The 27,181-nt window shown below is 36.7% G+C and overlaps 1 protein-coding gene across 2 annotated transcripts in view; it reads right to left on the bottom strand.

Annotated features, from left to right (window-relative positions):
- Positions 1-709: 709 nt before the first annotated feature.
- LOC127419310 (MICOS complex subunit mic25a-like) overlaps positions 710-27,181 on the bottom strand; it is an 89,059-nt gene continuing 62,587 nt past the window's right edge. For both annotated transcript variants that reach the window (XM_051660628.1, XM_051660630.1), the window contains one exon: positions 710-3,535. In XM_051660628.1, coding sequence (XP_051516588.1) covers positions 3,512-3,535 — 24 coding nt within the window. In that variant the 3' untranslated portion in view covers positions 710-3,511. The remainder of the gene's footprint in view (positions 3,536-27,181) is intronic.

Below are 27,181 nucleotides of genomic sequence, written 5' to 3'. Positions count from 1 at the left end.
CTGTTGCACACCATGGAAGAAAAAAAAGGAAGCGTATTACAGGTAATCAATCATTTATATTGCATAAATAAATATGGAACGAGCAAACAAATTTGTTCACAGACATTTTCCTTGATCTTTTGACATGTAAGAGAAAATTGTACTATAAAAACATACTGTTAGTCTTAGAACTCAAACCTTCTTCCTCACTGCAAAAAAGAGCATTTATTGAAACCAAGCTTCCAAAATGACTCGTTGTCTATTTCTTCCTCATTGTGTTGTCATACTGTGTAGACATTTGCATCTGACTGCCTCCAAAACATATCAACAACTACTTTTGACCCCTTTAAATTATGGTAAGTTCCTCGTACAAAGCAATCATGTGCCTTCAGAATGCCAAGTAAGGGATAATGTACATTTCAGCCAGTTGTTTTCGCAAAATAAACCAAAGCAGACGGGACTTGTATCACCCTGAAGGGGTTTATTTTGCAATTAACAACTGGATGACTGTACATCATCCTGCTTTTTACACGGCTAATAACCAAACAGATAAATACAAGGACATAAAATATTGATTTGCCTTGAAACTATGTAACTGTGTGAGAAGAAAGAAATCCTGAAAGCCACCTCTGGTTTGCATCGGAGTTCTGCTGGTGTTTATTTTATGGTAAAATGGTAATTAATGGTAATCAATGTAATAAATGTATAAATAAATGCACATGAAACATGCTCGAGTTGAATTGATTTTATTAGCTTACTTGTAGAGATTGCGCAGTGATCTGAAAAGTAGTAAAGATGGCCCAGATACCTGGATGAGCTGATCAGACAAATAGATGGCACCACTGACTAAACAGAATCGAGTTTTCTAGAGAGCCGTGTAATAAAAATATTTAACAAGCCGTGTGACTACAGTTATTTTACTTTCATAGCCATTTATTTATTGTCTTTTTTGGAGCTTAACAGCCACAATCATACACTTTTATTGTTTAGAAAAGATCAGCTTCTGGACATCTTGCTAAATTAAAATCCACACTTTAAGTGACATGAGGGGGAATAGATAAAGACACAATTTTCATTTGAGGGTGAACTATCCCTTTCATTTGCACCTTGAATTGCTGATGTTCAGTGCATATCTAACAGTATAAGTAATTAAAAGGCCTGTGTTTCAGGTGTACAAAAGGAAGCCCAGCTGTGCTCTCTCTCTCTCTAATGTGAACTGTGTATGGCTGAGCTGTCAGACCTCATTGGTGTATGATGGAGCACTTATTGTGTAACCTTTGCCCTCCTTCCTCACTCCTGTTATCGCCTACCATCTTGTCCTCACCACAACACGTAGGGCACTTCTGCTGACTGTGTGTTCGCTGTCTGAAGAGCCTGTACTAAAGGTGTCCCATGGGTTCACACAAACTCAACGCACACACTTGTCTTATTACCTGCTGATTATATCATACTTAAAGTGATAGTTCAATAAAAAAAATTAAATTCTGTCAACATGTGTGATGTTCTTTCTTCCATAGAACTCAAAAGGAGAGGTTAAGCTGAATGACAGTTTTTACGATCCAATCAATTCCCTACATTTTGTCGCAATGAATATTCGGTTTCACTCAGAAATGCAACAAATTGCAAAAGCAAAATGGGTTGTGAATGTCTTTAAATCTATTTGCACTGATTCAAACGTATTAATAGAAGAGAATCAGTTGCCCCACAACAAAAAATCACTGCCCTCCATACTGTATGATGACAGACCACCCACACATACACAGATTTGGCAAAGGCAACCTGCCTCGACTCTTGCTGTATCCTTAAGGTAATTCCCAAGTCAATCCTGCTAGAATGGATTGAGAACCTTATTAGGCCTGACAGAAGGGTGTGCGTATGCTGACATGAAGCGTGTGTGTGTGCATCTGAACTGAGTGTAGAGATGCAGTGTGTGTCAGGTGGATAATTGAAGGTTGTGTGTGTGTGTGATGCCATCTCACCATAATTGCCCGAGCTCACATGGGAGACCCCACCATGTCAAAAGCAACAAATTGAGGTAGTGTGTACATGTGTGTATGACACTGAAACAGTGTCACTACTTGCAGATCAATCATGTCTTCATCCGTCTTCTCGCTACAAATGATATTTCATCTTTATAAGAATAGGTTACATTCAATCAGACACAACATTTTGTACTCTTTAAATGTTCAGACATGTCAAATTAGTTTGATTAAAGGCATATAATCCAAAAATGAAAATTGTCATTTTTTACTCATCCTAATTTCATTCAAAGCTCATTAGCAGTTATATTCCTCATGAAACATAAAAGGAGAATTTCTGAAGAATCTTTACATAGCTCTTTTCCATAATGTACAATGATAATTCACAGTGGTCACATCTGTCAAGCTTCAAATAACGGTCACGAGACGCATGATAACCAATGACATTTGATGATGACACTGACTTCTAACCTGACACGAGTAGCCTGATGATGACATTGATTTGTAACCTGACAAAATGTGCCATATCTGATCGAAAGCTACAACAGAGGGCAAGATTTACAGTGAATATCTAAAATCTAGGGCAGTTCATCACATAAAGCTACCCTATAGCTTCAGTAGACTTGGAATATAGCACCCAAGTCATATGGACTGCTTTTATTGTGCTTTTTAAGAGCTTGACAGACATGGTCATTATGAACTGTTATTGTATGGAAAAGAGCTGTGTGAAGATTCTTCATAATTTAACAGATAAAAGCAACGTTGACAGAATTTACCATTATGGGTAATCTATTCCTTTAACCGTTGATATTAGGACTTTTTTCAAGTGTAAAAAAGCAGAAATGAAAAGACTAACCGACTGATTCAGTTTCAGACATTCTTATGGGTTCTCGTGTTAAAAAAAAAAAAAGCAGGGCTACAAATCAAATAAAATGTAGGTGTCTCTCAAGACACATTTTTAAAAGTTCTTTTAACTTGACACTGCATCTTAAAATGTGGCGCTCCTGCACGTGATGCTGAAAGAATAAAGATAAGTGGTGCAACGGTCAAAGACGTCTGTCTAGTGCACGTTTACATAGATAAACCATTAAAAAAACAGTGCAGACAGATGCAAAAACGCATACAGTGTGAACGACCCCTTTGAATGTCTGATCTTGAGTTCAGTATTAGTCATATTTAAAAAGGAATAAAAAATACAGAAGCATGACCAACTTTGTCCAGTTATCCGTTTATGAAGATATGGTTTTGATGAAATACAATTCATAAATAAAACCCTGACAATTAAAAGCATCAGGACTTCCTGAGTGTAATATAAAAATCAAGCCTTGCATTTATGTGATCCCATTGTCAGTGCTATTACAGATAATGGAAAAAAGTAATAGCGGCCTGTACAATATAGCTTGTTCAGTATAATGTAGTGCGACTCAGAGCCCCGGGATCAGATGGTAATTGGATGGAAAGGCTGAAGATGCAGTGGCCCGTAAAACCCACCACACAAGATGAACCAGAGTGACAGGTAAGATGGCGGCCCTGCTGAAGAGCAGAACAGATCTTTATCCATGATTCACCAACAGATTCTGTGAGGAAAGAGAGAGAGTGAAAGCACAAGAGTGAGAAAACCAAGAAACTGAAATAAGTAATGCATTAATTACTGTTGATGCCGTTGATATTGTACATACTGTGTGTAGAATATAGTGTTTTGGTGATACACTGTATAAGCCACCAGGATTTTTAAGACAGGCCACATTTCGAACAGAAGTGTGCATATTTCATGTGGACTTAGTGATACGACAGAAGCAACTTAACTGCCAGCATTCAATCATGATTCATTATAATGCTACAGATACCTTTAATTGGTAAACAGTACATAAACAAACATCAAGTGTACAGTGCATGTAGACTAGACACTTCCAGGACTGTACTATTCCCCAAACTAAAGCAGAAGCCAAGTACAGACAAGAGAAAGGATTTTTAGTGCAGGTAGAAGACAGAACTGTACAGCAGAATGTTGAGATTTGTTATATTCATAATTGGGAAAAAAAAAAAAACTACTTTTAATAACATTTTTATTTACATGAAAAGCATGACAACAGAAGAGTCATAACTGGAATCTACGAGAGTGCGAAGCAACATAGTAAACCAGTCCTTCACAAAATAAACCACACACCCTTTACAATCCACATGCCTGTTAGACGCTTTGAATCACTCTTTTGAGTCGGTTCTTCACAACGAATTAGTCACACATGATAGCAAAACATAACCATGTTTTTTTGGACATGGACCATTACCTGGAATCATCATGTAAATACAATGATATTTAAATTTGGTATTCATATATCAAAGTACCATGGTATTGTGGCAATAAATTACCATCTGATGGTATCAGATGCTACTTTTTTAAGGGATAGTTCACCCAAAAAGGACAATTCTCTCATCATTTACTCACCCTCGTGCCATCCCAAATGTGTATGGATTTCTTTCTTCTGCAGAACATAAATTATGAATTTTAGAAGAACATTTCACCTCTTTTGGTCCATACAATGCAAGTAAATGGGTGCCAAAATTTTGACGCTCCAAAAATCACAAAGGCATCATAAAAGTAATCCAATTGACTTCAGTGTTTTAATCCGTATCTTCAGAAGTTAAATGATAGGTGTGGGTGAGAAACAGATCAATATTTAAGCATCTAAGTTCGTTTTTTGTTAGAAATTCTTCTCCCTGTCCAGTAGGGGGCGATATGTATGAAGAATGTGAATCACCAAAAACACAAGAAGAAGATTGACACAAAAAGTGGAGATTGACTGGGCAGGGAGGAGAATTTATAGTAAAAAATGACATATATTGTTCTGTTTCTCCCCCACACCTATCATATCACTTCTGAAGACATGGATTTAACCACTGGAGTCTTATGGATGACTTTTATGCTGACTTATGTGATTTTTGGAGCTTCAAAATTCTGGCACTCGTTCACTTGCATTGTGTGGACCAAAAGAGCTGAAATATTCTTCTAAAAATCTTTATTTGAGTTCAGCAGATGAAAGAAAGTCTTACACATCTGGGATGGCATAAGGGTGAGTAAATGATGAGAGAATTTTCATTTTTGGTGAACTATTCCTTTAATACCAAAATACCATGGTAATATCATATTACCAAAGGTCTGTATGCAACACAGGTAGCCTAAATATAATTTACTTTATTGCACTATACTAAAGTATACTGTACTGTGGCTTTGATAAGAAATCCAAAGATCAAAAACAATATTTTAGAGGGTTACAGTAAAGATGGGTCATCACTGCCTGTGTGTGTGTGTTTGGGGGGGGGGGGTAATCATCACCCACTAAAGGTCAGGGCCCTTAATTCCAGTCATTCTGAGGTTCTCCATCCATTACAGTGGGTGTGTGCCAGAGAGGAGGGCAGGAGGAGATGGAGGGAGGACAGAGAAAGAGGAAGGGAGGGAGATGAATAGAGAAACAAAGATAATCAAGCAAATGGGAGGACATTACGATAACATCTAATTCAAAGCAACTCACGTAATCATTATTTCAGAATGCTGGCCTTGACCTCTTAAGTTCCTCAGCATTTATATACAGGCAAAACGAAGACGGATGATGCAAGTTAATTAACTGCAACCTGTTAGTAACACCAAGAGCCAGTTTAAAGAGCACCTATTATGGTTTTTCAAATATTACCTTTCATGTAGTGTGTTATATATCTGTTTGTGAATGTAAAAAAGTCTGCACAGTTTCAAAAATCAAAGTGACTCCCAAAAGAAAGAACCGATTCTGAACACCTGAAACGAGTCGTTAGTAATTCCAGACTTACTTCCTGTACTAACCTAGTAATTTGGTAACAAAAAACCCGCCTCTGGTCTTCATTGGCTGCTCGCGAACAGCTTTGACCCGCCCTCAAACACTACACTAAGCGGTAGACCAATCACAACAAAACTGGGACATCTGACCAATCAGAGCAGAGTAGGCTCTCTGAAAGGAGGTGTTTAGAATGAATTCTTTAGAACGGATCATTGAACAAGTCGTTTTTGACACTGGGAAAAAAGGTAATGCTGCAATTTAAATTATGAGCAAATTAAAGTGTTTTTTGACCTTCTATTGTATGAGACCTTTAAAACAAAATTAGGCACGTTTAAAAACCATAATAGGTGCTCTCTAAAGCTGAACTACATAACTTTGTGCTCTCTAGCGACATCTGTGGTTGAAATGTAAAATTGCAAGCAGCTTGCGGAAGAATACATTACGTCAGTCGTGTTTCGACACTACTGCTCGGGCGGATGAATCTCATGATTTGACATCGCCTGTGTGTGATCATGACTGGAAGATATTCAGAGCCGGAGTCATAACATGATATTTTCATGTTGATATTATTATGTTATATGATTAAACATTTAAAAATGAAACATTACTTGCTTTGATGAAGATAAACAACACCCTTATTTACATATTTTGCATGAATGAATTGTACACTTTTCTGACACTACACTCAAAGTGCTTTTACATAGAGAACAGGGGACTCTTCTGAATCACCACCAGTTACAAGTATATTTTAATATGATTATTCAGGTTTTTTATTGACTTAATGTTTGTATTGCATTGTATTATCAATTTAAGAGGTGAAACTCGTGATACAGCTGATTCGAGTTCAATGTAAGTCTTCCTTATTTTTTTACATTATTAATCTTTTCAATAAAATCAATGATGAAAACATTAATTGACGAAAGGTTTTCTGATTTCGTCAACGATAACGAAGACGAGACGAAAACGGCGCATCATGAAGATTATTAATTGACTTTATTAAAGCATACTGTTGACGAAAATATGACGAAAAAAATTATCCTGCAAGATATAAACAGAAGAAGAAACATCTTGAGAATCTGTAAATAGAAGAAGATATTAGATATGGATTCTTCTAATCCATTAATCCAATATATTGGGGATCTCTCTTGAGCTGTGTAAATTGAACGTGCTAACACGGGCGAAATGAACTGCTTTAAAACAGGATAAATACCTCATTCAAACACATCCTATTTATACATGAGATTCATCAATGTCCACAACATTTATGGAATAACTTACATCTGCACAATGAAATAAATGAACTTGAACTAAATGACGCGCTAGTCAGAATATGCGTAATTTGCATTGCGTAACTTGCGATGTGCGGTTTCTATAAGAAACACACAATGTGTCCTTTCACGGAAAATGAATAAGTCTCTAAAGCATGAATAATTCAGAATACAGCAGGCTAACTTCTAAAGAAAAAACTAATACTTCAGTCTATTCATTATTATCTCAGGAGCTCAGGTTTCTTACAACAAGAACAGTAGATCTATGTACATTTATACTGTATGTTTGATACATGTTTACATTAGAAAATGTTTATAATTTTTTTTTTTTTTTTTTTTTTTAATATTTGAATATTTGATTAAAATGACGAAATATTGACTATTTTTAAAGGACATTTTCGTCAAAAGACTAAAACTGTGACTAAAACGAAAAACAGTAAAAATGGACATGGCAGTTGATAAAGCAGGTGAAACTGTAGGCCTAATAACACTGTAAACTAAAAACATAAAACAAGCAATAATGGGAATAAAATATGCTTTATTAAACATGAAAATAATATGTACAAGAAGTCAATTTCAGAACTCATATGTATTAGTAAACATGCACAGTAACTTCTCCTGACAACGCAGATCGCGATCGGTAAACACACGGGTAATGTTCGATTCATAAAAGCATGACCCTACCAGACAACATACTCCAAGCATTATAGCAGGTGAACAGCATCGCCAAACGGATAACAGATAAACATCCATTCAGACTGCAGCAATGCCATCCTGAACTGTGACTGACGGAACTGAACAGCGTCCTCAGCCGAAACACGTAACAGCTGGTACTTCTTTCCGGTGTTTACGGACATGACGTCATGACACAAAGAGGGACGACATAAGCCAGCGATTTCATGGCAAATCCATCCCGACAGCTCAAAATACAAATGATTTTTATAGGCTTACCGAAATGAATCAGGGTAAGGTAAGGACATTGTTTTGAACACTGATTGTTTATGTACTTAATCAATAATGGCAATTTGTTCATTTTTAACCAAAAAAATCTTACATAGTGCAGCTTTAACCTTAGTGGATTTACATCTATCATCCCAGAGGTACAAATCACCCTGGGTCAGGATATCTCATCATTGATACCAATTACTGTGCATGGGCTCAGAAGTTGTCTCAAAACAAATATAAAATTGGCTTTCAATGCAGGTTAAGGGGTTATTCCTCCTTTAAAGAGTAAAGTAGAAAAATCTGTACAACACTGCTTATGAATACTGGCTATACAAAGGAAGAGAGATACTTTTAATTCAGTTACAAGTACACTCAGCATTTTTATATACACAGTAGTTTTGAATTTTAGAATAACATTTTTATTTCAATTTTATTGTATTATCCATTAAATTTGGCATCGTTTTCAGTTGTTTTGGGGTGTTTCTCATGAAACCGGTCAAGAAAATATTCTGAACCTTTTTTTATTCCTAAATAAAAATAAATAAATACAAATAAATAAACCTAAAGCCTATTTTAGGGCCATTAAAATCTGTTACATTGTGCCATTATTTTCATCACAATTTTGCACATTTACCCTCCAATTCTAATTACCGAAACATGGAAAAATAATTTGCTTAATTGTCACATAAATATTCACAATGCAAAAAAAAAAAAAAAAGAAAAAAAAAAGAAAAGAAAATGGTCCTAAATGTAGGCTTTATTTTCTGTATGTTAAATATATATGTTTTTACAAATTTTTCGATTTGGGGTCAAATATGACCAGGACAATTCCTTGACAGGTTTAGTGAGAATCATGTGTTCACTGTTTTAGTTTAGTCTAGTTTGTTTTTTCATTGTTTTCTAGTTTCAGTTGTTTTAATTTTTATTTAATTTGAGTATTTTTAAAAGCTGTCGAAGTTAACACATTAACAAAAATATTTAGAAATGTAAAACGTTCAATTTTACGCACTTTGACAATAAAAAAACCAACAAATTTGTCATGAAAATCATTCTAAGTGATTTCCAAAGACTAATCGGAATAATTCATGTTTAATGAAGGACGGTTTAAAAGGTTTCAGATTTTATAACATACTGTACATCTAAAACTGAAACTAAAAATAATCTTTAGTCATTTTTATTGTAGTTAAATTACTTAAATATTATTAATTTGATTTTAATATTATTTATTTTTATTTTTATTTACTGTTGGAGCTATGAAAATGTATTTTTGTTTAATTTCAGTTTGTCCAAATATGTTTTTATTTTTAATTGCATTTAGTGTTCACTTTAGTTTTCGTTTACCATAATATCACCGAGTACACTGAATCATACAACTAAACAAACATTGAGTATCAAAAGAGCCATAAAGAAACCGCGCACAGCGGTCGCCTCCTACAGCTTCTGCACAGGGTCACTGTCGGCTCAGCAGCCTTGAATATCTTTCAGTCTCTTATTGATTGGACCGCCATTCCCCATGGATGAAAGCAGCCTAAGCCAGTGTTTGAGCAGAGAATCAAATTTTGATAACCCTCCTGAGGACCTTCAGGATCAAAACATGGAGCTAACTGGTGGTTGAACTAAGAGTATGGGATATAGAGATAATTACAATGGGCCAAACACTGAGACTTGAGGTACGCCAACTGCACCGACAGTGCCCGTGTGGTGTATTGACCTGTGGTCGATGGCAGTAGGGTGAGGAGTGGGTGTCATAAGAATGTTCAGAGCTGAGAAACGTATAACAAATAAGAAAGCTGAGAGATCAATATCACAGCTGGGATGGATTCCTCACAATGCAGACTGCGTGAAGGACAAGTACTGTCCAGAAAGAAAGACTGTGTGTGTATAAATGAGTCGAGAGTGAAAGAGAGAAACTGATTTCTTTTGAGATAAAAAAACAGTATCTCTAAAGAAGTGAATGAGACTTTTGATGCCACATTAGAAGTGTGATGCATAGTGGCATCAAAGGGACACAAAATTATATAAGTCTAAAATATCAAAAATAAAAAGCTACTAAATGGGTAGTTGGCTCATAATGTCAGCAGAGTTCTCCTTCTTGTAATTTGTTAAGTATTTCACTATGGGAAACTAACCTAAAACCTTTTTGTCCTAAAATGCAGTTTTTTGTAAATTCAAAATTAATTTTAATTCTTAACTGTTCAGCATTTCGGCAATTCTTGCTGATTTTATCCACTCAAGATACTGTACATGATCAAATATTCTGGTTCCATTTTTGTTCAATTCAGTTTTATTTCTTGTATTCCCTCCAAACGCTCAACAGGAGTTTCGTCTCGCTTTCCAACCACACAATACCACAAATTTTTGTCATTTTTTCTTAACTCGAGAGAGAGGCTGACATTAGTAAGTAACAGCAAAGGGTGAACATTAACCTGCAAAGCACCACATTTTAGTATGTCAATAGTACTAGTAGTACTGGATTGTGGTTCCATCCATACAGCACACATCTAAACACAACTGAAATTTCTCACAAAATAAACTGAAAGTTTCACCAATGAATGGTGTATGAACCTTACTTAGCACTCCAAACCAGGCTGTCAAACATTCTGTTGCTGTGTGAATGCAGCCTTAGGGGCCGTTCAGTTTGAAAGCGTACTTGAACTAAATAAAAGCTAGATGCAGCACAATGAATACAACAAAACGCAGGTGTTGAGACATGCTTTTAAAAGTTGATGTTCTTTGTAACCTGACACAGCATCTAAAAACCACTGCGATCCAGCACGAGATGCTGAAAAACATTGAAATGCGACTCAGCGGTCAAGACGTCTGTCTAGTGCTTGTACACAAAGAAAAACAATTTAAAAATGCAACCAGAGGGAGATAAACAACAACAGTCTGGATGTCCATCAAATGAGGTGATGAAACCTGCAAAAACAGTTGGGCTGGTGTTAGTGTCTCGTTTTGCTCTCTGTGGGCTTGTCGACACTCCCCTCACTGTTAAGGGCAGGAAGAGACAGCTGCTGTCGCGAACATGGCAAACAAGAGAGAAGCAGATGAAGAAGAATGATCAACCAAGACAAACAAACAAGGTCGAGAGGGAGCTCTTGTCTGAACTCTGCATCGAGCAGAGCACATGAAAAATAGCCAGCGGCGACAGGGAGAAGGTTCAATCTAAGAGCAAGTTCTGCTGATTTTCCTTCGCCAACTCCTGATGTGATGTCTGATCTGTCTGCTCCTTTCATTTTCGAGTCAAATAAATCACATAGACACGGCCCATCAAATATGGAAGAGGAAGTACTTCACAACACATCTGGCATGAAGTACGCCCTGAATAAGGTATTTAATGAGCCTGATAAGAGTTGATTATGTGTTTGATCTACAACCACAATTCTGAAAATGTTGGAACAGTATGAAAAATGCTAATAAAAACAAATATGAGTGATTTGTAAAATCTACTGGGTAGTTCTAGTGGGAAGACTAGCAGCTGTACATCATCACACCATTGGCAAGGTAACTCCTGGCCAATCACATGTAAGCCAGTGCTTTATAAGTCTGCTCACAATCTATCACATTGCGTTTCAGTGTGCTAACACGGCAACCCACCATCAGTTGAGTCCTATCCTGCACGGGGGTAGGCCCCTTGCCCCTGCCTCCCATCTCCAGCAGGATATGACGGTTCCAAGTACAACTTCTTCGGACCACCAGACGGGGCTTACACCAAAGAGAGACATTACATTTCTGTTTTATATTCATCAAATAAATGTCATCTTAAATTTCACTCAAGTCTGCGAGTCTTCCTGATAGAAATTATATTCACCCTTTGCTATAATACAAGCACTACAACTACACATTATATGATGTTTTCCTTGTGAATTTCATTGTTTTTTTTTTTGTTAAATTTACAGTAATTTCAAATCAGATGATTGCAACATGCTCCAAAATTTGGGACAGTCAAGTGTTTACCACTGTGAAACATCACCATTTCTTCTGATAACACTTATTAAGCATTTGGGCACTGAAGACACAAGTTTGTTTGTGGAATTTTCCCCCGTTCATCCATTACAATTGTACGGGGTCTTCGTTGCCATATGGTGTGTTTCATAATGTGCCACACATTCTCAATTGGAGACAGGTCAGGACTGCAGGCAGGCCAATCTAGCACCCACACTCTCTGCTTACACAGCCATGCACTTGAAATCCGGGCAGTATGTGGTTTGAATTTGTCCTGCTGGAAAATGCAGGGACGTCCCTGGAAAAGACTGTGCTGGATGGCAGTATATGTTGCTCCAAAATTTGTACATATCTGTCAGCATTCATGGTGCTCTCACAGATGTGCGAGCCCATATAGACACTGGCTTTTGGACCTGACGCTGATAACAGCTTGGATAGTCCTTTTCCTCTTAGGCCCGGATAACATGACAGCTTTGTTTTTCAAAAACTATTTGAAATGTGGACTCTTCAGACCAAAAAACACAGTTCCACTGTTCTACTTTCCATCTAAGATGAGACCAAGCCCAGAGAAGTCAGCAGCGCTTCTGGACAGTGTTGATGTTGGGCTTCTGCTTTGCATAGTAAAGTCTTAACTTGCATCTGTGGATGCAGCGGCGAGTGGTGTTGACTTACAAAGGTTTACTAAAGTTATCCCAAGCCCATATTCATGATATCCACAGTGACGTCTGAGGGATCAGAGATCACGTGAATTCAGAAATGGTTTTCCTCTTGCCCTTTACGCACTGAGATCTGACCAGATTCCTTGAATCTTTTAACTATATTGTGCACTGTAGAGGGCGAAATGCCCAAAATACTTCCAATTTGACTTTGGGGAACATTGTTCTCAAAGTGCTGGATTATTTGCTTAAGCTTCTGTCGGCAAATTGACAAGTCTTGAACGATCCTTGCTCTTGAAGGACTAGGCTGTTTTTGGAGACTCCTTATACAGTATACAGTATTATGACAATTGCCTCACCTGTTTAACAACTCCTGTTTCACATCGTCTTGTTATTTCAACTCGTCAAATTGTTATTAGTCTTAAATTGCCCCCGTCTCAACTTTTTTGGAGCGTGTTACAATCATCTGATTTGAAATTGCTGTACATTTAAAAAAAATAATAATATGAAATTCACAAGTTAAAACATCATATAATGTGTAGTTGTAGTGATTTCAATATAGTAAAGGGTGAATATAATTTACAAATCACTCCTTTTTGATTTTATTAGCATTTTTCATACTGTCCCAACTTTTTCGGAATTGGGGTTGTACCACTTTTTTGACTTCACCTTACATTTAGCAGGAAGTTTCAATGAGGTATGCAAATTTCTTTCTCAAGAGAGCCAACCTGGCCAACATACCATAATGGTTGCATATACAACCAAAGACGACGCTAAAATGGATTGCTCTCTTGAGAGCTTCAGAACACGTGGAAGCGGGAAACACACACACACGGATACTTTTAGATCTTTCAAACCCAAGCGTAACGTCACTTACTTTCTTTCCCAAAGGTCAGACGGGTTTCACGACCCCAAGCGCCCTGGCCACTACATCATGTCCATTGTGACAGGACATTGTGAGGAGAGATGAATATATGCATGACTTCTGCCCTCTTTATCTTTGGACATAAAGCTAAAAATGCCCTTTGCTCTAATGACATCATCATCACCATCATCCAAAACAGCCCCATTTGAATATTGTACACTACCTAGTGAGAACAGAGAATCTAAATGTTTTGCCTACAGCACTTATCCAATATCAGTTCATTCAATAAACAAGCTTTATGGCACCAGAACAATACAAGTATTTATAAATGTAATGTTTTTAGATATTTCAGATCCGTCTTTATTGAATAATAAAGATCTATATTTGGGTGAATTTCACAGAACCTGTCAAGAACATGCCTGGGTGATATTTTACCCCAAAATTAAAAAGAAAGTAATAAGAAATTATATTTTGCTGTGGGGGGGGATACAGCTTTTTTCACCCTTGGGCTATGTTTGTTTTGTGCTAACACATTTTGTGTTCCCGGTCAAAAATGACCAGCCCACTAATATGGTTTATAAATTTCTCATATTCCATATATTATCACAAGATATTGCATTAGATCTTTTTAACAACTTCTTTTTATTGATTACTTGAACTGAGCTTATACCAGACCAGTGGAGGGCACTCCCTGTGAAACAAAAATGACAATAAATTAATAAGCACTTGCTTGATTTGAACAAAATAGGTGTAATTTTAAAGCTTAGAATCTGGACTTTACAATGCATATAGCTGATCCTACCAATTCTTAAATAATGCTTTTTAATGCTGTTTCGTTCTCATCATTTGCAAATTTGTTTTCACAACAATTATTTTCAAAGTTGGTAAAACCATAAAAAAGATGAGATAGCCATGTGTTATATATCTTTGGAGAGGTCTCAATTAGTAGAATGCAATAAGGAAATTTGTTTCACTCAGAAGCCAAACTGCAGTGAGTATTAGTGTTTGAAATTTGCACTGATACACATAAATATAATAAACAGGAGTGGCTTTTTGTCATGTTTTTCCTTATTACTTCCTGAAACATACATATAACATAGACAATGACATAATGTAACTTACAGCAGACTATCCAGATTCAAATGAGCCCAAACACATCATAATATAAGTAGATCTTGAAATATTCCTCAAAGAGTGTACATGGAAAGACGATGCACAAAAGGCACTCAACACATTGTGTGTGCGTGTGTGAGTGTGTGAGTGTGTGTGTGTGTGTTGTGTGTGTGCACATGTCCGAGTACTTTGTGTGTGCAAACACACATCCACATATTTGCTCATCTAAAGAATTGGGACACTCCTGAACACTTAATATTTCTGTATTTTATAGTCTAATTCATTAATTTGTCACACAAGTAGTGTAACAAAGTGAAATAAAATAAAAAAATAAATAAATAAATAAAATTAAAAAAAAAAAATCGGTAACACTTTACAATAAAGTGCCATTTGTTAACATTAGTTAATAACATTAGTTAACATGAAATAACAATGAACAAAACTTTTACAGCATTTATTAATGTTTGTTAATGTTAATTTTGACATTAATAATGTTTTTTAAATCTAAAGTTGTATTTGTTAACATTAGTTAATGCAATATGAACTAACATTAACTAACAATGAATAATTGTAATTTTATTAGCTAACAGTAAAAAAGCTTAATAAATGCTGTAATAAATAGGGCTGCCCCTAATAGTCGACCAAACATTAGTCGATGAGAAGAGTCTTGGTCGACCAAGTTTTGATTGGTTGGTCGCAAAAAAAAAACGAAAAAAAAAAAAAAAAAACTCCACAGGAAACCGACGAATGCCAGTATTACCGCTGGCTGGATGCTAAGTGGTACTATGGGGTAATTTTCGTTAAGCAGGGTTAGGGTTAAGCCAACACAATAAACAAAGACACCTTGATTTCAAACTTTGAACTTTATTTTTTATTTATTTTAACTAAGAATTCTAATGAAACTGGAAAACAATTAAGTGCAAATAAAATGTGTGTTGTTCAAATTTTTGAAAGATGGCTTTACAACAGTTGTGAAGGGAAACATCTCTCTGGCAAAGAACCTACTTCATCTGTGCATTCTCTACCGGTCGGGTATTTCGTTGTCCAGGAAAATACATTGTGTGTGTGAATACATTTGTTTTGTGTGTGTATATATATATATATATATATATATATATATATATATATCACAATATCCAATTACATCGGAAACCCCGGGCTGAGGGATTGGTGAATATTCTTGCCTTAGTGATTTTGCATTGAAAGGTAACCACCTTTCCATTTACCGTCAGACATGTATTCGTCTAAACAGGCAGGCGGAAAATTACTTACACAAATGAAGACATAAAAACAATTATAAATGTAAAAATAATAATTATATTGATGATATTAATCACTGAAATATAAATCATGGTTCGAGGTGAATGTGTTTTTGTATTATTTTATGTTTTAATCACAGATGTATAGGCTGCAGTGTTGGTCACAATGAACTGCTCTGTGGAAATAAAGTGAACTGAACTCAAAACACCTCCTGAGCTGAGATGTCTGAGGTCACTGCAGCACTCCTAGACGATACTGTTCTTGCAAAAAAGAAATTCAGAAGACAGAAACAAAGAAAGAGTGAGAACCTTTTACATATGCATTTCCACGAGACTGCACACCTCTGAACAAACAGCGTGTCATACATACACATAGACGGCTTTTCTGTCATCCGTTCTTAATAATATAATAAAGTGTTTCTTCAAGCGTGCATCTGTGTGTCTACAGGCAAATTATTTGTAATATTAATTTGATAATAATAATAGTCTAATAATAATAATTATTGAATACATTAATGGGAAAACGAGCCAAATATCATCTTGACATGGTCAAAGGCATCAGATATTGGCGATCACTCTGACCATCTCGATCCCTGAGATCATCATCTGTCGGCCCAACCCTAATGTGCATTTCTCTCTATAAATTAACAAAATGTTCAGACAGTCTCCTTGCTGGTTTTTCCGACACATTCAGAATCAAAATCTATATTTTAAAGGCTCATTATTACAGTTTAGTATTTCTCTGTAATGTAGAACAGTGTTAGCAATGTTACTTATAACATTCTCAGCCCTGGAACTCAAACCATTTTCTGATGCCCCCCAAAAAATATATAAGTAATTAAATGAATATCATAAACAAGAGACAACTAGTCGACTAATGGCTTAAACTAACGACTACTAGTGACTAGGAAAATCTTTGATCGGGGGCAGCCCTAGTAATAAATATATTGTTCATTTTTATTTAATAATACCTAAAGCAATAACTAATGTTAACAAATGGAACTTTATTGTAAAGTGTTAACAAAAAATCTCAAAAGTAAAACTTCCAGGTTAAATAGTAAAATTTCAGTAGGGCGCTACTTAAAAACAATTAAGAAATGCATCCTTGATTGAGAAACACTTGAAGGAAACATGGATTTATTTTCATTTATTATTTACATTGAAAAGCAACTTTTTAAATAGGCTAAACAGGTGTGTTCAGTAGCACCTTGTCATATTAGCATATTTATGCTGTGGTACCAAAATTGGTATCGAGAACCGTGAAATTACACTGGTATCGGTGACGACACAACATAGATCTATATTTACATTTTGAGCACAGCTTGAAAACTAAAAGAAAACTGTAATGCTATGTCTTTGTGGCACCAAACCTTTTTTGGTGGTTACATATATTATAATAAACTTGTTCTGACGAACGGAAAATAATTTGTAATTTTACATAAAAAGTGAAGACTGTCAACTAGTGCAATTGCATTGTTGTAACAGCAGTTGAAAAAAACTGCAGACTTTACATTCAGGCTCCCCCCATCTGTATTTAGCCTGGGCTGAATAGGAGATCAATCTTATCAGATGCTTGACAGGCAATCTGGTACTTACAAAAACAAAGTCCTCACCCACCAGCTTCAATGAGAAGCAATTTCTGTTTCCATACGAATAGCCTGGAACACGATAAGCTTATTCTGAAAACATAAAACAAACAAAAAACCCATTTGTTGTAGGTAAAGGAACCCACAATTTGGTCGTTCGCCTTATGATGCCTGATGATAACCATGAAGAAAATGGCCATCTTTGAAGCTAGTCCATGGAGGTACTTCAAACCTGCTTTTGTGGATGGCATGATGGGCAGCTGAAACGGTATTTGCTGCTCTTCCTAACAGCTTCAATAGAATAAAACAGAGGAAAGAGCTTTTGGAGACCAAACAGACAAAGTGAACCGCCTGGTTCCAGTGCCAAATGGCAAACAGCACATGGATGCTTTCAAGGTAACAAAGTAAAAATGCCATTTCTACTGCACTTTTATCACATCTGGAGGGCAGGGTGTTGCAAAAAGGGGTCGAATCTATCCTGGTTACTCAATGAAATCCACAATGGTGGAAAAAAATTCTTTAGAATAAGCCTTGAAGCTGATTTTTAACAGAACAATGTCTGTCCGGGTGGACTCCGTGGTTATCAGAAGGAAGGCACAGTGGTGCAACTGCGGCGCCGCTATGGAAAGGTCATGTCGACCATTGTGTTTAAGGCTCTGGGCCTCGGGTTCCCTGCTGACTTCTGCTTCAAGGGCTTTGTAAGGATGTTCGTAGGCCATGTGACACATCTGAGCCAAAATGAAGCCTTCAGAATGGGTTTGATATGCTGTTTGATAGCGCAAAGTGTGGACAAAAGTGATGGAATGATTGAAAGGGGAAGCAGAGACGCAAGGAGAAGTACAGATTGAAAGATAAATGGAGAATTACGGCTACAAAGGGCAGTGAGCTGAGCATGTAGTAGTTTTGTGTTACATGCATTGTGTATTGTCACATTTGGGTCCAATATCCTTCTACTGCAATGGCAGCAATTTTCGCAAATAAAGCTCTAAAAACACAAAATTCTGAAAAGATTTAACTCTAGGATAAAATCTAAGTAAAGGATTCAATTGAAAGTCAACATGAAATACCATTCGCAACCAGTAATGTCTATAATGTGACACAAATTTGGAATGAAACAGGATATTCAACAGTAAAAAATTTAGGGCTGGACTTTCTTATTTTATCAATCATGAATTGATTGAAAAGTGGAAAATAAGTGAGTAAATAACAATAGAAATTCTTATTTCTGGATGAACTATACCTTCAAAGAAAGTAAAAATGGTTCATTATGATTTTACGTTGACTTGAAACCACTATCTCTAAAAGGTTAAAGCACAGCGAACTTCCAAGACTCAGATTACATGAGGAAGAATTGGGAAAACAGACAGGAAAACAAACCTTTATGCTTTTGTGCATGCTTTATCGTCAGAAAACAAAATGTTTTAGTAATCCCTTTAGCCAACAGACAAGCAGCCAGATAAGCACAACGGCATTAGCGTTTCTTCAGACTGGCCTCACATGTTCAGCTAATCAACAACACAGCCACTTAAGGATATCTTGGTAAGTTTCCCACGAGACGAAAGATTACAATGAATTTTAATGTACTCTTTCCAACAGCTTTGATAAAGGTGCAGTGAACAAGCGCTGTAAACCTCATGTATATATGGCACGTCTCCCGGGCCGAATATATTAACACATGTAATTGTGTCCATACAGAACTGTACCCTTCTGACATAAGGTTTCAGAGATGGAATGCTTTCAGAAACGGCAAGAAGATGGTCTTTGACAAATATTTCAATACAGTGTAAATCACCGTATTCTAGTTCAACCCACCACTACCCGTTTCCATTGATGTGCAATAAAAATTGAATAAAGAAAAAGCCCCTCCATCCATTTCCGTCAAGGTCTTTGTCTGCAAAAATGTGTGGCTGTGTGAAGCTTTTTGAGCCATTACTGCAAACAAGATAATCCTCGCCATCTATTATATTGTGTTACAAATGTGCTGCTAAAACAATACGTTAGTTCTGAACTCAAAGCACTTTAGCACGGCACTTTCAAAAAACTTTTCAAATCCGTGCCGGCAACAAACTAGCCATTTTACTTGATGTTGTTCGCCGATGCAAGCGCTATTATTTCAGGACACAAAAGAAAGAAAGAGAGTGCGGTCTCCAAAAATGAAAGATAATAGCGTTGGCTTTGATTGTTTTTTTCTAACACAGGCAGACTGAGGATCAATTCACTTTTTGAAAAGAGGGGAAGGTTGTTTACAACGGAGGGACCTGCAGCAATATGAAAATGAAATCAATAATCTCACTGTGTGGAATGCATGAATGCAGGCAAGATGTGTCTGGTCTGACAACAGAAAGAACGAGAGAGGGGCGAAAAGGCAGAGATTGGGAAAGATTTGAAGGTAGAAGCGTGAAATGACGGCATATGATGAGCCGTGGGCTGGGTATTCAAGGAAAGGAGGCTGTTTTGAGCACTCATTGAGAGACTGTAATATTCTTTAAAGGGAATATCAAAGGTTCTTGTAATTAATTTAGAAATTTAGTAATGCCCTAAAAAATACAATTGGTGTTTTGAGGCTTCCCTGCAAAAAACAATTTCTTAAGTATTTATTTATTTTTAATCTTAAAGCTGAGGTATGTCAGTGTGTCTGTGTTAAATTACTTTCTCCTATCCCAGCTTAATATGCAGAGACAACTATAAGTAAGCCATTCATAGGTACATTTTCTCAAAAACTGTAAGCACTGTGTCTCTATAGCGCTATGAAAATCCTCTGTTTGTTTTGAGCGGCCTGTCTATATAAACAAAATTACACTGACTTGACCAATGGTATGAGTTGGGGGCAGAACTAACTCTTTCTCTGACCAACGGCAGATGGGGCGCATTCATAAAGCAGTTTTGAAAGCAACGTTTATTTTTGGTGCTGCAGAAATTAAATACTTCAGCTTTAAATCCTTAAAGCATGATGCATTTTTTGAGAAGCAACATGGTGTAAGACATTAAGACTTGTTTTCAGAGTATATTTCTTGAATTAAGTTTGTCTTAAATTTATCTTACCTCATTGAAAAAATAGTTTTATCTTTAAGAAAAACGGACCAAGCATACTGATGACTCGTCTTGCACACCACAGATTTTAGTCCAATCAAATGCTCTCTAGAACGAGAATGTCCTTCCCCCAATACAAACTTTACAAACTAGCAAGTAGACTACTAACTATTTAGAAAAAAATTAACAAGCCCTTCAATTTTTCCCACCCAAACCTGTTGTTTCAATTGAAAATACAACAATACAGGAAAGGTAAATGCACTCGTATTTAAGTCCTTTCCAAATGCACATCCAAAGAAATAAGGACAATTAAAAAAATCAACATGGCACATGGTTATTCCATAATGTGCACAAAAGGATGCCAAAACTCCCAGTCATAGTTTGAGACGGTCACATCCAAGTTAATAGGCCTTTGACTTGAGGGATTTGTACAAGGCTGAGAGGAGTTCTTCACAATAACGGTCATGCTTCAGTAAGCCACAACAGAGCTGTGGCTGGTGATTAAAAGGTTCCTCTGCATGGATTCTCACGTTCTATAATGAGGGTTTTGGAGGAAGATGGCCCAAAGGGACACTGCTTCAATATGGACTTGATACACACTGCAGCTGAAACACTGTCATAGTGCACCTCTTTGAAGTCAACACGAGATCAAAATTGTGCCTATTTGTTTCCTTAATAAAATCTCCCTGCTCTTATTGTGCACGATTCATCAGTGCATGTTATTCAAAAGAAATAAAAAATATTTGTCTTCTTCAGCTTTCTTTTCTGCTGATGCGACCGAGGCCATGCGAGTGGGAACGATATAACATCAACAAATAATATCATGACCTGGGTATCTCAGTGCTAAAGATGCTGGCTACCACCCCTGGAGTTCGCTAGTTCGAATCCCAGAGCATGCTGAGTGACTCCAGCCAGGTCTCCTAAGCAACCAAATTGGCCCGGTTGCTAGGGAGGGTAGAGTCACATGTGGTAACCTCCTCATGATCGCTATAATGTGGTTCGTTCTCGGTGGGGTGTGTGGTGAGTTGAGCATGGATGCCGCTGTGGATGGCGTGAAGCCTCCATACACGCTATGTCTCCGTGGCAATGAGCTCAACAAGCCACGTGATAAGATGCGCGGAATGACGATCTCAAACGTGGAGGCAAATGGGATTCGTCCTCCGCCACCCGGACTGAGACGGATCACTACGTGACCACGAGGACTTAAAAGCACATTGGGAATTGGCCATTCCAAATTGGGAGAAAAAGGGGAAAAAAAAAATCAACAAAAAAATTAAAATAATAATAATAATATCATGATAGGGCAGAAATTTAGATCATACAATCGTTTTTGACCAAAATATTGTTATTGAGAATTTTATGTTTTAAATGGAGCATTCCACGGCATACTGGCGACTGTACATTATCACTAGATAAACTGTAGATGCACATCTCATCCAGTTATTTAATAATTGATGCAATAATTCACTTAATCCGATTGCTTCTCTCGCCATGTTTGCCAGCAGCAGAAAATGCGCTAGTTGTCAAGTTTGATAAAGATAGCAACAGTTATAAAGGGTAGGGCTTGGCAGTGGGTAACGACACTCGAAAATGCATATAAAATTATTTAGGGAAAAAAAAATTAATAATTTCATAATGTCTTGTGATTTTAAATATGTAGGTTTTGTGAGTGCAGAAATAAATGATACATGTATACATTTAAATCACTCGTTTACTGTAATTCCAAAAGCTTTTTGTGATATTTGCAACGTAAACAATAATTTCTTACTTCTACATTATCAACTGTCCAAAATACAGAAGTAGCAGGCATTTAGAAAAAAGTTTAGGTCAAAATGTATTAACATTTCTCTTTGCGCTGATAGTTTTGCATGAATACATCACTTCTGGTCGGGCGGTCGCATACGGTCTAATCGCACGTGTTGAAATATTTTAACGCAGCTGAGGCTCAAATCGGATCCGAAAATGTCCCATCCAGAGATGGCTGGAACCTCATGCAGCGCCCGTGCGACACTCCATTGGAAACTAATGACTTCCGGTCTATCATCTGTCATTTGTCTGATGCAGTGAAAAGGCGGCTTTAGAGTCCAAACAGTATACACTATAGTACTTCATAAGGCACAATCAAAATACGAGTCAGGCTTTTCATGTATTTAGCCATGTTTAAATCAATCAACAAATCAAAGTGTACTAATTAGTATTTTATCAGTGGTTACATTCAGAATGTAAATTACATTCTGCAGTTATAAGATTAGGCCTGTACAGTATATCAGCTAAGCTTCACACTGAATTACTCTGTGTAGTTATAACTAGGATGAAGCTTCATGCCTGCATCTGTGGAGTTTATCAGAACTTATCCAAGGTCAGTGACACTGGACAGTTCAATGACTCTCTACAGACAGTGATGCACCTCCACTGTTCTGACAAAACACTTTTCTCATCTAAGGAGATGTTGTTTAGACTGGCTTCCCTGACCTTGGCCTAATCTCTCTCGCTCGCTTCATTAAATCTCAACTTTTCATTTATTTCATTCTAGTTTTGGCTTCACCTCATCGGAAGAACTAAAGCAGTGTCTTAACCAGGTGGGCAGGATTCGTAATTTTCCAGATACAAGTAATTTGTCTGTGCACACTGAAAGCGAAAACACTTCGTATCACTGTGCAATTAGAACATTATGCTTAAAGGAATAGTTCTGCAACAGTTTTCTCACCCTCATGTTGTGACAACCCTGTATGACTTTTTCAGCTGTAGAATTGGAATATAAGGAACAAGTAACTTGGACCGTTTTTTGTGACCATTTCAAAGTGCATTTAATTTATTTTAGAGCTTGACAGCCCATGGAAAAGAAAGAGTGGACCATGATATTCTTCGTCTTTTTGTCCCACACAAGAAAAAAAAAGTCTCACGTGTTTGGGACAACAAAAGGGTGAGTAAATAATGACTGTATTTTCATTTTTGGATGAACTCTACCTTTAACAAACACTTACATGGAGCGGATTTTGGACCAAATGAGATTTCACTGGGTGGTGCTAGCCAGACTGTAAACACATAAATTGTTGGTGCTGTTTAAGCGATCCCACACAAAAGAAACATCTCATTTAATTTTAATGTCTAATGCAGGCTAATTTATTCCAGCATGACCCATTTATTTCAATGGCTTGTCAAAGCCCTCTTAGGTGGCGCAGTATTGATGATTTGTTTGGGGGCCCTGGAGTCAATGCCACTCATTGCATTTGTGTCTTGCTCTACATCCAAATAAATAACAAGCTGTCATGCAATATTCCAGCAGCACTTGATCTGAAAACTAAAACTAATATACACAGAGTTCAGAGTCGGCACATTGGAGGTTGTGGGAAGGCTTTAGAGCACCTGGCAGACTGTTCCTTTGAGTCGATCAAATAAAAAGAGCTTCCAACTCGATTCACTGGAGAAATTCAGCCCTGGACAGAAACACACTCTGATCTGACTGAAGTGTGCCGTGATGGACAGTCCAGACAGGATGGGATGGAGGTCTAGGTGTGTGTGTGTGTGTTTCTGGCCAAGCTTTACCTTTGGGGACAAATGTGCTTAAAAATGTTCTATGAAATTCTATACATTTGACATAGTCTGCTTTTGAGGATATTTTCAAAGAGAAAAGTGATTCATAAATAAAATACATTAAAGTAAAAGCTACAAAAGGCATTGATTTGACCACAGTTAAGGGGTGTTGTTAGGCACGGCTCAAAGCAGTATTGAGTACCTTATTGCTTTTATAAAATGGCATCAGCAGCAATATAAAAGCTAATAAGCTGTCAACATTTTTTTACATCTTCTGAAGAAAATAAGAGTGGTAATTTTCAGCAAAAATCTCACTGGTCTGATGCTAGGGTGTTGTGGGTGGTTTCCAGGGTGTTGCTATGTCATTGCCAAAGGAGTTGTTATGTAAAACAGATGCTAGGGTGTTCTGAGTGGTTGTTCAGTGGTTGCTAACTGGCCCAAGTCAAAAGAGCCCACCCCAATATCTCTGATATTCTGGGATAAATTACATGGCGAATTTAATAATTTGGGTTAGTGGTGTGTTTAAATCCATAACTCTAAGTATAAGCAATAATAAAATTGATGGTTGCTTTAGTAAGCACCATTAATAATAACGACATCAAATAATGTTTTCGAAAAGTAACAGTTCATTAGTAGTCTACCACTAGGCCGTTTATAGTTGGCACATTAATATAGAATTTAATTGATGCGTGATCACAGGTGTACGTATTTCAAGCAGCATTAAATGTGACTCATCCAATCAGATTTACATAAAACAGTTTGGGTTAGGGTGGCAAATGATAATTAGCTGTATTTTAAAACAACAGAAGTGCTTTTACAATATGTTTACACCCTGCAGCAATCCAATTTTTATGTATTTTTTGTCTTTCCAATAAAAATAGGAAGACAAAATCCAAAAAAAAATTAGCCCACTACGCCACCACATGGAGTATGGCTAAAGCACATAACTGGTAATCAGAGGTTGCTGGTTCAATCCCTACAGCCATCACCATTGTGTCCTTGAGCAAGGCACTTAACTCCAGGTTGCTCCAGGGGGATTGCCCTGTAATAAGTGCACTGTAAGTTGCTTTGGATAAAAGCATCTGCCAAATGCATAAATGTAAATGTAAATATCTAAAAACCCTTAAAAAAAAAGAAAAAAATTTTTTTTATTTTGTTCTTTAAGAAGTAAATTTGTCTAAGATGTCTTTTTTTCAGAGAATTCATCTTGAAAATAAGTGTATTTTTTTCACTTCTTTATACTTTAGAAGGGATATTTCACCCAAAAATGAAAATTCTCTCATCATTTACTCACATTCATGCCTTCCCAGATGTGCATGACTTTCTTTCTTCTGCTAAACACAAAGATTTTTAGAAAATCTCAGCTCTGTTGGTCTATTCAATGCAGGTGAATGGTGGCTTGAACTCTGAAGTTCAAAAAAGCACACAAAGGCAGCATAAAAGTAATCCACATGATGATCCACATGAGTGGTTTAATCCATGTCTTCTAAAGTGATATGATAGGTGTAGGTGAGAAACAGATCAATATTTAAGTCCTTTTTTACCATACACTCTCCTCCCTGTCAGTAGGTGGCGATATGCACATAGAATGCGAGTCACCAAAAACAAAAGAAGAATGTGAAATATTGATCTGTTTCTCATCCACACTTATCACATCGCTTCTGAAGACATTGATTTAACCACTGGAGTCATATGGATTACTTTTATGCTGACTTGTTTGATTTTTGGACCTTCAAAGTTCTGGCAACCATTCACTTGCATTGTATGGACCTACAGAGCTGCGATATTCTTTTAAATCTCTTCGTTTTTTGTTCTGCAGAAGAAAAAGTCATTCACATCTATGGCATGACAATAAGTAAATGATGAGAGTATTTTCATTTTTGGGTGACCCATCCATTTAACAAATGTAAAAAAAATCTGCCAATGTAATCAGAAAAAATACACTTTAAATAAACAAATTCCTTATAACGAGTCAAAATATCATCTGCAGTGTTAGTGGACTGTAGATTGATCTTTTATTAAGGATTTTATATATTTTCCTGGAAAAGACATAAAAAGATGAATAAAAAAAATAAATTTTAATACATCGTGTCTTACAAAAAGTTTGAAACTAAGTTTTAGCACTATTTACTAGAATTGTGCACCTTACACTCATACTACCCAGTAATATGCATCTTCACTGCCTTCTACATGTAAATGTAGTGTTCACTGGAGCGCTGCTTCATTTTCTTTGTGTGGACAGTTGCTCTGAAAGCTCTGTTACAAGATCATGCACTGGCCTGAACTGTCACACACATCAACACACAAGCACGGGGCATTAGCCCTTAAGCCTGCAGTGATGCTGATCTCAGGGCTGGGGCACTGGGACCAGATTTAGTGCTGGGAGAACAAGGCATTAAAAGTTTTGGGCAGCCCCTCAAAAAGTTCAGCCTTGACACAACAGCCCCTGCCGTCTCACAACATCAGTTCAGCACCAGACACAGAGTGCTAACTAGCCTTTTCCCTTCTCTCGTTCTTGCTTCTTTTTCCCGCCCTGTTTGTGTCTCTTTATGTCCTCTACATCTCTTCCTCTCAGAAATAGCCCATAAACTCTCACTAAACAGTTGTGCCACTTTTGCATGTGGTATTTCAGCATAAAATCCTGCATCTCATTTACAAACCACCCACAATTCAGCTTAAGCAGTCATTAAACTCATTGGAATGAAGCTGTGCTGTATTTCAATGAAGTTTCTGTCATTCGTTTTTGAGTGCAAACACACCTTACTATGCAAATAATGGTTAAAGTAAGGCACTTAGGATGGAAGTGAACGGGGTTTGTCCATAAACTAAAATAAACACTGTTTCAAAAGTATAGTCACAGGAAAAAAACATTATACATGTTAACATGATTTAAATGTGATTAAATCAGGGATTTACTGTATCAGTGTTACAGCGTTTACCAGATTACAGGGTTTACAGGCGTTAAGTTGTCATGATAAGGAAGTTGTAATATTCTATTTAATTTTACACAGATAGATAAGCACACGATTTTATCAAACTAAAATCATGCTAACACTTATTATGTTTACTTCTTGTGGCTATACTTTGAAACAGTTTGTATTTTAATGTTTACTGGTTCTATTCACTTCATCGTAAGTGCCTTACTTTAACCGTGATTTTTGCTTCGTTTTTTTAAATGAGTGACAAGTCGAAATAAATTTGGTAATAAACATT

Source organism: Myxocyprinus asiaticus, chromosome 28 (assembly GCF_019703515.2).
Source record: "Myxocyprinus asiaticus isolate MX2 ecotype Aquarium Trade chromosome 28, UBuf_Myxa_2, whole genome shotgun sequence".
Taxonomy (NCBI): Eukaryota; Metazoa; Chordata; class Actinopteri; order Cypriniformes; family Catostomidae; genus Myxocyprinus; species Myxocyprinus asiaticus.
The sequence above is the reverse complement of the archived record's forward strand: the minus strand, read 5'-3'. Positions and strand labels throughout refer to the sequence as shown.